The sequence below is a fragment of the Chlorocebus sabaeus genome, chromosome 20 (genome assembly GCF_047675955.1).
Source record: "Chlorocebus sabaeus isolate Y175 chromosome 20, mChlSab1.0.hap1, whole genome shotgun sequence".
NCBI lineage: Eukaryota > Metazoa > Chordata > Mammalia > Primates > Cercopithecidae > Chlorocebus > Chlorocebus sabaeus.
The window spans coordinates 100,724,573-100,739,214 of NC_132923.1; the positions used below are offsets into that span (position 1 = coordinate 100,724,573).

At 55.1% G+C, this 14,642-nt stretch overlaps 1 protein-coding gene across 1 annotated transcript; it reads left to right on the forward strand.

Moving 5' to 3' along the window:
* The first annotated feature begins 12,510 nt into the window (after positions 1 to 12,510).
* Positions 12,511 to 14,154, forward strand: EVA1B (eva-1 homolog B). The gene is made up of 3 exons (XM_007979390.3): positions 12,511 to 12,719; positions 13,111 to 13,207; positions 13,453 to 14,154. Exons 2-3 carry the CDS (start codon positions 13,141 to 13,143, stop codon positions 13,887 to 13,889), a joined length of 504 nt encoding a protein of 167 aa, XP_007977581.1. The 5' UTR covers positions 12,511 to 12,719; positions 13,111 to 13,140; the 3' UTR covers positions 13,890 to 14,154.
* Positions 14,155 to 14,642: the final 488 nt, after the last annotated feature.

Consider the following 14,642-nt stretch of genomic DNA (forward strand, 5'->3'; position numbering starts at 1 on the left):
TGTAATCCCAGCTACTCAGGAGGCTGAGGCAGAGAACTGCTTGAATTTTCTCAAAAAATAAATGAAAAAAATTTAGACTTTGCAGATTGCACTTCATTCTAGCAATGAAGCTAGAGGTAGGCTGGCCCCTCCCCACCCAGCACACCACAGCACCCACGTGGACCCACTTCGGTGTCCAGGAGCCCACACCCAGGCCACCCAAGGAATAAGATCTGTGCAGGCAGAGCCCCTTCCCAGTCAGGGGTCCACAGAGCAAGAGGGGCGCCTCTCTAAGAGGTGAGAACGCGCTGATCCCCTGCAGTGCTTCCGAGCACAGCCCCAGGCCCCTCACTCCTCCTTTCACCTCACAGTTCCACACCTGCCCCAGCAGCCAGCTGTCCAAATATTTTGCCCATTACATTTGGCCCATGACTTACCCATCCTGGATGCTCTGCTGGGAGGTGCCCCACTCCCAATCCACCAGTGCCACTCTCAGCTCTGGACCTTGTCTCTGTTCAGCCTCACTCTTGTCCCGCCACCCATTAAGCCTCTGTTCAGGGCACAGATACCTCCTGCTCACATACACGTGTCACTCTTACATTCAGCAAAGCACAGGACAGGAAGCTCCCTGCAGGCAGGGGCTTTGTTTTGCTCACCCTTACCTCCTCAGCACCTGGGTCTGGGCCTGGTACACCTTGGCACTCCTGAACAGTTTGGCGTATTGATCTAAACTTCTTGGCTGTGAGTTGGTCAATTTAAAGCAAAAAAAGTGCACTTCCTGGATTGCTGTTCCTTCACAGGTTTTTACTGTGAGCCCTGTGGCAGCAAAGGAAGGGGAAAGTACCAGAAGGATGGGTGGGACTAGTGCGGTCACACTGACCACTCGCGTGCCCCTGAAAGGTCAAACCAAATGACAACTGAGAAGCTGGCATCCCCTTTAGCCACCCTGTCTCCAGTGTCCCTGGGAAGAGTCAAACCGGACCTGTCAAACTAGCGGAAGTGGGAAAGGAAGTGAGGAACAGTCTTAGTGGCTGGATTGTTCAGGCTCTGAAGCCAAGTTGGCCTTGACTTTCTCTGTCCCTCCGTCCCTCCTTCCCTCCCTCCCTCTCATCCTTCTCTCTCAGACCCCATGTCCAAGCCACTGCTACTCCTGTCGGCTGGCCCTACCTTCAGAACACAGGCAGAATCTAATCACTTGTCACAGCTCCACTGCAGCCACCCTAAGCCTCCATCTCTGGCCTCCCGGTCTCCCACTCTTCCCCTGCCACAGTCCAGGCAGCACGTGGTAGCCAGAGTGAGCCTTCAAAAACCCTGATTGTGTCCCTCTTCTGTTGACAACCCTCTGATGGCTTCCACTCCACGCAGGAGAAAATCCAAAGGTCTGTGTGGCTTATAAAGCTCTACACCGTGAGTCTGCACACCTGGGTACCTCCCCACCTTCCCAGCCCTTCACCCCTCACTCTATTCCTGCTGCTCGGGCCTCCTGCTCCTGAACAAGCCAAGCATGCTTCCACCGCACGGCCTCTGTGTACAGTTAGCCGAGAGAAAGGACGAGTAGGCCCAAAGTCAGGCAAGCCATTTTTATTTGTCCTGCCAGGCTGCTCCTTGACAGGCAGAGGAGGCAGCCCCACTTACAGACTGCAGCAGGGCCTCACAGGGCGAGGAACTGGGTCGAGGTGTGTGAACTGAGTTGGGCTGCAGGTGTCTTGATTGCATCCTGGAGATGTTTTTGCCAGCTTTAGTTAGCAGGTGTTCTCACCGCATCTTGGAACCGTTTGCCAGTTCAGCTGAAGTGTTCTGGACAAACAGGTACTCGAAGGGTCAGTTGTGGCGGGGGGTTTGCCATTAGCCTTCAGGGAGCTGTGCGGAGGTCACAAAGGACTGTATTGTAAGACCCATGGGAAAGGAGGGGAACAGTCTGGTCAGGGTGACCCTAACATTCCAGCCTTTTAATAGATGATAGAAAAGGGGGTGTTGTTCTCATCGGGCTGCTTCTGGCTGAGAGGGAGTGGTGGTTAGGGGGAGAGGCTGGAAGGTAGGGGTTAGTTTTGGTTCTGGCTTTGAAATTGTTGGTATTCTTGGAGTAGCATCATGTCTTGTATGGTTCCGTGGATGAAGGCTCAGATGCGGTTCTGTAAAAACTTGGGTAAAGAGGCCGGGCGCGGTGACTCACGCCTGTAATCCCAGCACTTTGAGAGGCCGAGGCGGGTGTATCACGAGGTCAGGAGATCAAGACCATCCTGGCTAACACGGTGAAACCCCGTCTCTACTAAATATACAAAAAATTAGCCGGGCGCAGTGGCGGGCATCTGTAGTCCCAGCTACCCAGGAGGCTGAGGCAGGAGAATGGCGTGAACCCAGGAGGTGGAGCTTGCAGTGAGCAGAGATCGCGCCACTGCACTCCAGCCTGGGCGACAGAGTGAGACTCCGTCCCACAAAAACAAAAATAAAATAAAAATAAAAACACTGGATAAAGAGATGTAAGAGGCTGGACCCAAAGATTAGGAAAAGGAGAACGATGATGACGGGTACAGGGAGTGGGAGTAGCCAGGAGGCCCAGGAGCTGAAGGGCCATAGGGGCCAGGAGGGGCCATGTGGAAGAGCTGTTTTCCCGGATGTTTTGAGCCCAATCCTTTAATTTCTTTTTTTCTTTTTTTGAGACAGAGTCTTGCTCTGTCAACCAGGCTGGAGTGCAGTGGCGCTATCTCGGCTCACTGCAAGCTCCGCCTCCCGGGTTCACGCCATTCTCCTGCCTCAGCCTCCCGAGTAGCTGGGACTACAGGCGCCCACCACCATGCCCGGCTAATGTTTTGTATTTTTAGTAGAGACTGGGTTAGATAGGATGGTCTTGATCTCCTGACCTCCTGATCCGCCCACCTTGGCCTCCCAAAGTGCTGGGATTACAGGCGTGAGCTACCATGCCTGGCCAGTCCTTTCATTTTTTAACTGCGTCTTGAACCAGGCCTGCCTGATTGAAATAGAAGCAGCATTCTTCATCTAGGAAGAGGCAGAGACCTCCTTTTTCTGCGGTAAGTAAATCGAGGCCCCTGCGGTTTTGAAGGCCTACTTGCAGCTAGGGAGTCTAGTTGGGCCTGCAGGGTTGATACAGTGGATGCTGGGTCATCAGTGTTATCGGAGGGGTCCTTGGATAGGGATTTGTAGCAATAGGTAGAGGCTGCAATTCCTGCAACTCAAGTTCTTGCAGCTGCTGTAATGCCTAACCCTATTAGCAGGGATATGAGCTGTACGGCTTGGTGTCTGCGGGATAGTGTTTGAATGTGAAAGGGTAGGGGTCTATCCGCAGGGGCTATGTCTACTTTTGGACTAAAGAAGACTAGTGTGCAGGTTCCTGTCCAGTTAGTGCATAAGCAGAGATAGGTGGAAGTGCCACAGAGAAAGAATATGCCCTGGCCAGGAAGGCAAAATTGGAGGTCTGTGGCAAAGAGGGGCTTTAGGATTTTGTTTTCTGACCGCCAGCCAGAGAGAGAGGAAGACAGGGCCGCCGGGGTGAGTGGTTGGAAGGGGCGGGTTGAGGTTAGTTGGCTAGCCCTACTGTTTCGTTTTCCCAGTGTAGGAGGAAACATTGTGTGTCCACTAAAAGTTGTTCCCCAGTGGGGGCTCTGGCTACCTGAGCTTGTAGACAATTGGAGGTTGGGTGCGGGCTAGGGCACACAGTCCATCCTGCAATTGTCATACGGGGTTTGTGTCGATCGATGCAGAAACCTGAGTTTATTGTGTTGAGATTAGTGGTTTGGATTTTTGGGGGGCCAGAAATTTTGAGTACTTGAGTGGGATTGTATATTGTTAGCACCTGGATACCAGCAGGTGGGGTGAGCTGTAGGGTGTAGTTGCATGAGCCTGTGGGGAGACTGCCTAAAGGGGTTCCTGAGGGAAGCTCACGCTGTATACAAAGGGGTGCCTGTTGGTCTAATTTGGTATCAGATGTAAATGCCCCTAAGATAACTTTGTTCCTGGAGGTGGAGGGGGTGAGGTCAGTTTTGTAACTTTTAAGTGCATTTACCCCTCCTGAGCGTGGATAGCGAGGATGGAGTGTCGTGCTGGTGAGGGTCCAATCTTGAAGTGGGACCGGGAAGGCATTTTTTGATATGGTTTCTGAGGGACGGACACAAAACCAGCAGTTTTGTGCGAGGTCAGGATTGGTTTGGTTAAGTATTGCGTGTGCCTGTTGGATGGTTCGTTGTAGATGGAGGGGTAGTGAGGAGGAGAAGGGAAGGAGGACTAAGCAGGCAAAGGATAAGAGTGAAGGTGAAGAAATCGATTTCATCTGGGCTAAACTCACACAGGGCCCTTTGGAAGGTGAAATCAGCCACCCAGTTACGGAGTGCTGTGAGAGTGGGTTGTTCTGGGTAAGAGAGAGAGTGAAGTGGCAAGACAGGCAAAAGCAGGACATTTAGGAAGGGCAGTCACTTATTAGTGACCTTTATTCTGCTATGAGGAGGCTTATGAGGCTAAAGTTCCACCCTGGGGGTGTTACAGTATATATTCCTATGGCAAAGAGCAGAGTAAGTGAGGCAACTATAAGGACAGCGCAGTAAAGGATTTCCATTAATGAGGGTTCTGATATTTCACAGTAAGGGGTGGTAACTTTCCTGTTATGTTTCATGGGGGGTGGGGGGTGGGGTCTTCTGGGATGGGTGTAAGGCTGAGTCAGGTCGGTCCAAGGAGGGTGCTGGAGTATTTACAGGGAACAGCTGGTTACAGTATTTACAGGGAATAGTCGGTGGCAGGTGAGCTGCAGGCGCCCTTTTTAACCTGGAAAGATGGTACCAAGAGTTACATCCTGACAGCCTGGCTGCAGTGGGGATAGTGAGAAGAACTTGGAAAGGGCCTTCCACTTTGGTTGAAGGTTTGTTGGAGTGAGGGTTTTTAGGAAGACATATTCTCCTGGGAGGAGAGTTTGGTCGGTGGGGCCTCGGTGGGGTTTTGGAAGGGCCTGGTCAGCTTGCTGGCGGAAGAGATGACGGATGAGGGAGAGTGCTGGGAGGTATTCTAATTGAGAGTTAGTGGGGATATGTTTTGTAAGAGGAAAGGGCGTCCATACATTAATGCAAATGGACTGAGGAAGGAGGGGGCTTTTGGACTGGCTGTGATACGGGCCAGTGCTACAGGTAAAAGGGAGGTCCATGGTTTTTTGACTTCAAGAGCGAGTTATTTTGGTTAACTGAGTCTTGAGAATTCTATTTGCCCTTGCGACTTTTCTGGATGACTGGGGTCGGTATGGGATATGGAGGCGCCACTGGACACCAAGGGACTGAGAGACTTGTTGGGTGATTTGAGAGATAAAGCTAGGGCCATTGTCTGATTGTATGGACCGAGAGAGAACAAGTCTGGGGATGATTTCTGTTATAAGAATTTGAGAGACTTCTGCAGCTTTTGCCAACGGGGTAGGAAATGCTTCTACCCAACCTGAGAAAGTATCTATGACGCTAAGAAGATACTTGGTTTTTTTGACGGGAGGCATATGTGGGTGAAGTCCACTTGCCGGCCCTCCCCTGGAAGTGTTCCTCTGAGCTGATGCGTAGGGATGGAGGGAGAGCCGAAGGCCCCTTGGAAGCAAGTAACAGAACATATACGACAGTTTGAGGTTATGTCTCTTAGTGAGGTGAATAGATATGGGGAGGAGAAATAAAGGCGAAGGAACAGGTACAGGGGGTGCGCACTGATACGGAAGGATTGGTGAAGAGATATCAGAATTAGGCCGGGCGTGGTGGCTTATGCCTGTAATCCCAGCACTTTGGGAGGCCGAGGCAGGCGGATCAAGAGGTCAGGAGATCGAGACCATCCTGGCTAACATGGTGAAACCCCGTCTCTACTAAAAATACAAAAAATTAGCCGGGTGTGGTGGCGGGCGCCTGTAGTCCCAGATGTTTTTGCCAGCTTTGGTTAGCAGGTGTTCTGACTGCATCCTAGAACCATTTGCCAGTTCAGCTGAAGTCTTCTGGACAAACAGTTACTGGAAGGGTCAGTGCAAGGCGGCAGGGGGGTTGCCTTTAGCCCTGGGGGAGCTGTGTGGAGGTCACAAAGGACTGTATTGTTAGACCCATGGGAAAGGAGGGGAACAGTTTGGTCAGGGTGACCCTAACACTCTGCACCGGTGATTCTTTCTTGAAGGCTCTTCTTCCAGGTATTTCCGTGACTCTCTCCCTCACTGAGGTGACCGCTCAAAATACCACCTCCTCAGAGAGGCCTTCCCTCACCTGTCCACCTGGTCTTCTCTAACCCCTTACTCGTTTTTTGTTTTCATTGTGTTCATCACAACCTGACATATATCCAATTATTTATTTAGTTTAGTTTAGTTTAGTTTAGTTTTTTGAGACGGAGTCTCCCTTTGTCGCCCAGGCTAGAGTGCAGTGGCCGGATCTCAGCTCACTGCAAGCTCCATCTCCCGGGTTCTCGCCATTCTCCTGCCTCAGCCTCCGAAGTAGCTGGGACTACAGGCGCCCGCCACTGCACCCGGCTAGTTTTTTGTATTTTTTTTAGTAGAGACGGGGTTTCACCGTGTTAGCCAGGATGGTCTCGATCTCCTGACCTCGTGATCCGCCCGTCTCGGCCTCCCAAAGTGCTGGGATTACAGGCTTGAGCCACCGCGCCCGGCCCACCTATCCAATTATTGATCATGCCCGTCTCCCCCGTTCAAACGCTGAGCTCCACGAATGAGGGCGGGAATCTTTCCTGTTGTGGCCACTGTGGGGGAAGGGGATGAGGCGACTGGTCATCACAATGACTGGCAGTTACAAGGGTGGCGCCAGGGACTCCAGACAGCCCTGGAAGGAAGGCAGATTCTACATCCTGCACGACGTAAGTGAAAGGCTTGTTTTTAATTACCAGAGCCAAGGCTCTAACTCCATTTTGCATACAAACACACAGTGTATGCATTCTAGTATACACTGAATTTTCCAGGAATGCAACTACTGTGTAAAGAGGAGGAAACGTGCACTTCATTGTGTTCAGAAGTTTACCAAGAGTTCATCGTTTCAGACGCTGACACCACCACACTCCAGCGTCAGTCTGTGCACAGAGCTTCCCCAGCAATTGGGCACTTCACAAACACACTATCATTACCTTGTATTTCTTATATATTAATTAGGACCAAAAAACCATTGGATGAGTTTTAATTAGATATAAAGGTTGGTATATTAGCCGTAAATTTCATTTCAGAAGCATAAAGGGAGCAACAGCAAGCATTATGAAAAGGCAGCTTTGGGTGTGAGGGGTGGAGAATCATGGGCTAGAGTTGCCCCGTGGAAAGTGGTGGGGAGCATGGACTCTGCAGGCCAGTCCAGGCCACTACTTGCAGCCATGTGACTCCACAGGCACTGCTTAACCTCGCAGAGCCTCACTTTTGTCTTGGTAAACGGGAGTCATGCTATAAAATGCACAGGAATACTGGGAAGACTGAAGGGTCGGAGCGTGCCCAGCATTTGGCAGAGTGCCAGGTGCCAGAAAGGGTACTCAATGTCCCTATTATTGTTTTCTTGTTGTTGCTGTTTTGTTTGTTTTGAGACAGGGTCTTCCTCTGTCATCCAGGCTGGAGTAGAGTGGCACGATCACGGCTCACCGTAGCCTTGATCTCCTGGGCTCAAGCGACCCTCGGACCTTAGCCTCCTGAGTAGCAGGAACTATAGGTGTGCGCCACCGTGTCCAGCTAATTTCTATCGTTTTCTATAGAAGCGGGGTTTCGCCATGTTGCCCAGGCTGGCTGGTCTCAAACTCCTGGACTTCAGTGATCTGCCCACCTCGGCCTCCCAAAGTGCTGGGATTACAGACATGAGCCACCACACCGGGCCTATTATTGTTCATTTAGCAAATTTTTGCCAGTATCCTCTTTCCAGCAGCTGTCCCGGTGCTGGGGTCACGGGGACACTCAAAGGACTCAGGAGGCCCCTGGTGAGTCCCCGTCTTCCCTCCATCCAAGACCTATCCCCATGGTTGGGTAAGGCCCATGTCAACGGCAGAAAAGACACGGCCAGGCTTCAGTTTGGCCACTGGGGCCGGGAGCAGAGCTGTGCTTGGGTTTGCACCGGGTCCTGATTATGCCAGCACTCCCAAGGCCCCTCCCATAGGCTCTGGATCTCTCAGCCCCCCGACCTTCCATCAAGGCCTGTCCTTCCCGTGTTTCATCTTAGGAGCACTCTCCGTGCTTTCCAAGGTGACAAATCTCTAGTCTCACAGGCAGATAGCAGTCAACAAGCAGGTGGGTGAGCAGACAGCAGGTAAGTCCTGGGCAGACAGGCAGCGAGGACGTAGGGAGGAGATGGGCAGGTGGATAGTAGGGATGAGGGCCAGAACAGCAGGTGACACACCTGCAGAGAGATCTGAAGCAGGTGGCTGGGCTGACCCACGGACAGGCTGGTGGGCTGGGGAGCAGCAGGCAGTCGAGCAGCTAGGCAGGGGGTGGGGAGGGCATGTGGACCGTGGGGACAGTCACATTGGCCAAAGGTTTCAGGCACCTTCCCCAGGTCCTCCAGGAGCAGCGCTTCTCAAAACCCTCCAGGGCAAGGCTGCCGCTTCTCCCACCTGGCCTGGCTTGGCCACGGCAAGCCCTTGGGGAAGACAGCACTCTGGTTAATGTGCGTCCCTCCCTTTGAAGCAGCCAGCAACCATCTCAACCCTCATCCTGCTCCACTAGGGCTGAGTCATACCTGACGCACTCCCAACACATATGTCACATACCAACCCAGACACAAACACAATTTTGCCTGCAGGCAGAGATACAGAGAGCTGCATAGCACAGAGGTGCATGCAAACAGCTTGACAGAAACAGATCCAAAATTTTAGACTGCACATAGAGGAGCACACACGTGGACTCTCACAGACACAGGTGTGTGCCACACGAACTGAGGCACACATGTGGTCATACAAGCACCCTATAGCACACACCGATATTTCCGTGGATGGCAGGCATTAAACATGCTCATGCACTCCCAGCAATGCTGCACATAAATAAGCTACCTGTGCAAACAGTCAGTGACATACATCTCTTGAAGAAATAGGAATACAACCCACAGAAACTCAATATTGCTGACGGTCTTCAAATCTCCGCCAAAGCAGTGGGCAAATGCTGGCCTCATCTTCACCTCTCAGCCCGATCACACTTGGCTGATCACGTCCCTGTTCTGGCCTGTTTCTCCTCCTACTTCACTGGTCTTTCCTTGCTGACTTCACCTCCAGGAGCCTCCTCAGTGGGCTTGAGCTTCAGACCCTTCTCTCTCTGCCCCCTTAGCCCAGGTGGGTCTCACCCACTTCTGGGGTGGTAAATCCATGTTATGTGGTAAGGACTCTCAAATATCATTTCCAGCCAGATTCCTGGGGGTTCTACTTGCCTTGCCAACACCTGCACCTGGATATCTAATGGGCATCTCAAGTCTAACCTATCTACAGTGAAACTGACTTCCCCCAAACCTGCTTTCCCACGTGGGCTTTCCTCAGGTGCCCCAGCCCAGTATGACAGCGTTCTAAACTCCTCTCTCCCTCACGTCCAAGTCCAGTGCAGGAACTCCCTTCAGAACACCACCTGAGTCTGAGCCCTCTCGCCTCTCCCCTGGCCCCATGAGGGCTTGGACAGCTGCCAGCCTGCTCACTACCTTCCCTGCTCCCCTTCTTGCCCACAGTGGCCCACCCTACACTGAACCACCATAGGGATCTTTCCAAAATGTGTCACGGGACCATGACACTCCCCTGTTCAAAGCTCCAGGGGCTCCCCACCACACTTACACTAAAAACCAAGCATCCGGGCACGGTGGCTCACACTTGTAATCCCAGCACTTTGGACGCCAAGGTGGGCAGATCACCAGAGGTCGGAAGTTCGAAACCAGCCTGACCAACATGGAGAAACCCTATCTTTACTAAAAATACAAAATTAGCAGGATGTGGTTGTGCATGCCTGTAATCCCAGCTACTCGGGAGGCTGAGGCGGAGAATCGCTTGAATCTAGGAGGCAGAAGTTGCGGTGAGATCACGCCTTTGTACTCCAGCCTGGGCAAAGTTCATCAGCAAGGCCAGCGAGTCCCTGCATTGGCAGCCCCTTCCACTCTCCCCTGCACCCACACACCATCTACATGGCTTTCTGCCCTTGGAGGGAGGTATCCCAAGCACGCTCTTACTCCTGCCCAGACACTCTCCCCAGATCCTGGCACAACTGCCCCCTCCTTAGGATTCAGGTCTCACTGTGGATATCCCTGTGAGAGCCACCCCCAGGTGTTTTCCATCATGTTATCCTATCCTGTCACACCCCCAGCACTTAGAAGCATCTGAGATTATCTTCTGTTGTTTCTCCAATTTAGTGTCAGCTCCATGGGGGCAAGGATTTGTGTCTGTTCTGTTTATTGTTAAATCCCCATTAAGACTGTCCCTCAGGGCCGGGCACGGTGGCTCACGCCTGTAATCCCTGCACTTTGGGAGGCTGAGGCGGGCAGATCACGAGGTCAGGAGATGGAGACCATCCTGGCTAACACAGTGAAACCCTGTCTCTACTAAAAATACAAAAAATTAGCCAGGCGTGGTGGCAGTTGCCTGTAATCCAAGCTACTCGGGAGGCCGAGGCAGGAGAATGGCCTGGACCCGGGAGGCGGAGCTTGCAGTGAACTGAGATCGCGCCACTGCACTCTAGCCTGGGCCACAGAGCGAGACTCCGTCTCAAAAACAAAACAAAACAAAAAACAAAATAAACCCTGTCCCTTGGTATTCTCAAGGGATTGGCTCCCTCCCATAGACACCAAAATCCGAGGATCCTCAAGTCCTTGATGTAAAATAAATTGGTTCAATATTTGCATTTAACCTACACACATCCTCCTGTATACTTTAAATCATCTCTTGATTACTTATAATATCTAATGTAACTGCTATGAAAATATACTATTGGCTGGCATGATGGCTCACACTTGTAATCCCAGCACTTTGGGAGGCTGAGGTGGGTGGATCACTTGAGCCCAGGAGTTCAAGACCAGCCTGGGCAACATGGCAAAACCCCATCTCTACAAAAATTAGCCAGGCATGGTGGTGCCCGCCTGTGATCCCTCCCAGCTACTTGGGAGAATGAGATGGGAGGCTCACTTGAGCCCAGGAGGCAGAGGCTGTGATGAGCTGAGATAGCACCTCTGTACTCCAGCCTGGGTGACAGAGACCCTGTCTCAAAGAAAAATAAAATATATCTATTGTTTAGGAAATAATGACAAGAAAAAAATTCTGTACATGTTCAGTACAGATGCAATTTTGGTTTTGAATATTTTTGAGGCAAACTTGGTTAAATCCACAGATGCTGTGGACTAGACTAGGAAGTGCTAGGCATACACAATATTTGTTGACTAGTGGCTGCACAGATTTATATACAGACATACTCGCCCCCACAACAATACTCAAATACATCACATTAACAGACAAATAAACAGATGTGGGCAAAAATACCTCCCCCCACATTCACAGAACAGACTCAACAGTCACAAAGACACCCAGGAGTCCCTTTTCCATCCCCATAGGAGTTAGTCCTGGTCCTCCCCCATCTAGATCTGCCCTCCACTTGAACCCAGTCTTGGGACTGGGGGAGTAGGGGTCTGCAGCCCGGACACAGAAAGGGTCGCTGGCCCACAGGCCTCAGGCAGCGCCTTCAGCTATGTCTGCAATTTCCTCTCCCCCTTCCCTCCTCCTCTCTAAGGCTCCCGCCAAGACGGCCTCCCCCTCATCCTAGCTCCAACAAGGGAGGGGAGGCCCATGATGGGGGGCCCCTGGGAGACAGGGCAGAAAGAAGCCCCCAGCCACACACACTGATCACACACCACATTGCATGCACAAGCCCAGGTGGGAAATGCGTGTGTGAGCACAGGTAGGTTTACCCTTGGGGTGGGGAACGGGATGGGGTGGGATCTGCCACAGGCCGCCACAAGCTGCTTGGTGCACAAGAGCGCAGGAGCTTGCAGGCACAGAGGCCCCACGCTGGGGACTGCGAGGCTGCTGGACGGTGCCTGACTCAAAGCTGGAGTCTAACAATCATTAACCCTGCGTGACCACACCAGAGCTCGGCCAGGGGGCACATTCAAGCCTGGGCCCAGGGAGGAGGGGTGGACAGTCCCCTCCCTACCAGACCGGCATGGGTCTGGGGAAGAGAAGCAGCCTTTCCTGGATGGGGCCTCCTAGGAGGGGGAGCGGTGGTTTCGAGCTCAGGCTTTAGGGTCAGAGAACAGCAGGTTCAAATCCCGACAGTTTTTGTAAAGTCAATTCAATCTCTCCAAGACTCTGTTTATATTATCTGCGAAGTGGGGATAATGGTACCACGTCGTAGGGTTGTCAGCCGGAGTAAGTCAAAGAACCTGTCCAGGGTTTAGCCCTCGGCCCGCACGCAGGCAGAGCTCCAGCCTCGCTGTTGTTGTTAGTGGCCTGGGGGCGGGTCCCTGCCGCGGCCTCCCCGGCGGTTTCCTGTGGGGGACGGACGGCCCGCGGGCCGGGATCTCCCTCCTCCCGGCTGCCCGCTCCTCTCCCCTTCCTCTCCCAGCCCTTTTCCTCCCCGCCTCCCCGCCCGCCCCGCCCCGTCCCGTCCCTCCTCTTTCCTCGGAGGAAACTTTCCGCCGGCTGGTCCCTCGGCCCGTGTCCCGCCCGCGCTGCCGCGGTCTGGGAGCCCAGCAGGGCCGGAGGGGCGGCGGGACCGGAGCGGGTGGGGGCGGCCGGGCCCAGTGTATGCGGCCGCTGGACGCGCCGGGGCCGGGCAGCCGGGAAGCGGGGCGCTGACGGTGAGTGGGCCCAGCCCCGGGCCGGTGGGTCCCCGCAGGGCGGCCGGGCGAGGAGGGAGGCGGTTTCCCTTCCCGGAGCCCGCCTGGGACGTGGAGGCTCAGTGTTCCTATCCTCCATCCCGTCCAGGGACAGCGGAACCGGGCCTCAGCTGGGGACCTTACCAGGGGGCGGGGCCTCCCGCGGTCCCCGGCGCTGCTCCCCGGGCTGGAGGGGCGTCCGCGCCCGGGAGAGGGGTTCCCCCTGGCAGGGCCCAGGGCCGCCACGAAGTTAGGGAAGCGCTCTTTCCAGGGTGGAACCTGGGGCCTCGGCTCCCGGGAGAGGAGCTGCCCGCGGAAGGGGTCGGGGTGGGCTCCAGGCTGGGAGGAGGATCTGACTTTGCTGACCTCGCAGGCTGGCAGGGGAGCTGCCCCCCAGAGCAGCATGGATGCCCCGCGAAGGGACATGGAGTTGCTCAGCAACAGCCTGGCTGCCTACGCGCACATCCGCGGTGAGGGCGGGCGCCGGAAGACTGGGGGCCTGAACCCTTCCCTGCCCACCATCCCCTTCCCTCCCCAGCGCCTTGCCCGTCCCCTCCGCCCCGCTCCCCGCCCCCATGCCCGCTGGCGGTTCCCTAATGCCCTTCGAGTAGGGGTTACAGGCCTCGTCCCCACACCTTGAACCTGGGGTCTGTTGGAAGTGGGACGACCCCCACCCGCCCGGGCCTCTCCGTGACCCCCGCCCTGTGCCCCGCAGCCAACCCTGAGAGCTTCGGCCTCTACTTCGTGCTGGGCGTCTGCTTCGGCCTGCTGCTCACCCTCTGCCTGCTCGTCATCAGCATCTCGTGGGCACCCCGCCCGCGGCCCCGGGGCCCAGCTCAGCGCCGGGACCCCCGCAGCAGCACCCTGGAGCCCGAGGACGACGACGAGGACGAGGAGGACACGGTGACGCGGCTGGGCCCCGACGACACGCTGCCGGGCCCCGAGCTGTCCGCGGAGCCCGATGGGCCCCTCAGTGTCAACGTCTTCACATCGGCGGAGGAGCTGGAGCGGGCGCAGCGGCTGGAGGAGCGTGAGAGGATCCTGCGGGAGATCTGGCGCACCGGGCAGCCGGACCTGCTGGGCACAGGCACGCTGGGGCCCAGCCCCACGGCCACGGGCGCAGGCACCCTGGGCCGCATGCACTATTACTGATGGGCCCCGGCTCCCGCTGCAAGGCGCTCCGGGTACTGGACCTGCACGTGAGCCCAGACCTGCTCCGGACCTTTGGACTGCCTCGGCCCCCACGGTCCCCAGGTGCTACTGGGCGTGGACCGCCAGCCCCTGCGAGGCTCCCTTCCCCAGTCCTGCCAGAAGACCCCAGGGGCGGGGAGGGGGCAGGATGCAGGGTTCCCACTCCCTCTCTGGGGGTGATGAAGAGGTGAAGTGACCAAATGAAAGAAAGCTGCATTCTCAGTGACTCAGTCTCTCCCTCTGTTACTCCTGCCCCCTGCGGCCCCCAGGCTCCTGCCACGCTGGGGTCCCAGGGCTGAGGCCCCCCTTGACTCCCTTACCGTAGCTGCACTACCCCCACCCACCAACCCCACGACACAGCACACCTGCCCGCGTTCACTTCACAGCCAGCGGAAAGGCAGAAGGCCACAGGCCTGCACCCAGCCTCACACACAGAGCAAGTGCACGCGCATTCCTCACTCACAACGCATTCCTTACCGGCAAACGCCTGGGCACACGTAGCCCTGTCCCCACAGTGCCTTGGGTTCATACATGGCAAATGACACACACACATCAGGCCTCGGGACCCTGACCTCCAGGCTAAGGTCCTACTAGCCCCGGTGTAAGCATGCGTGCTGGGCTGGGCCGTGAACTTCACGTCTGCGTCGAGGTGCGTTCAAATGAGAGGGCAGGGGTCCCTCTGAGCGGACAGGGAGGCCAGCTGGGAGGGGTCCG

What these genes read in the sequence shown, in the direction of transcription:
- EVA1B (XM_007979390.3), top strand. Translation starts at nt 13,141, where the DNA reads ATGGATGCCCCGCGAAGGGACATGGAGTTGCTCAGCAACAGCCTGGCT. An exon ending in TGCCTACGCGCACATCCGCG is followed by an intron (nt 13,208 to 13,452) that starts GTGAGGGCGGGC and finishes TGTGCCCCGCAG; the next exon opens with CCAACCCTGAGAGCTTCGGC.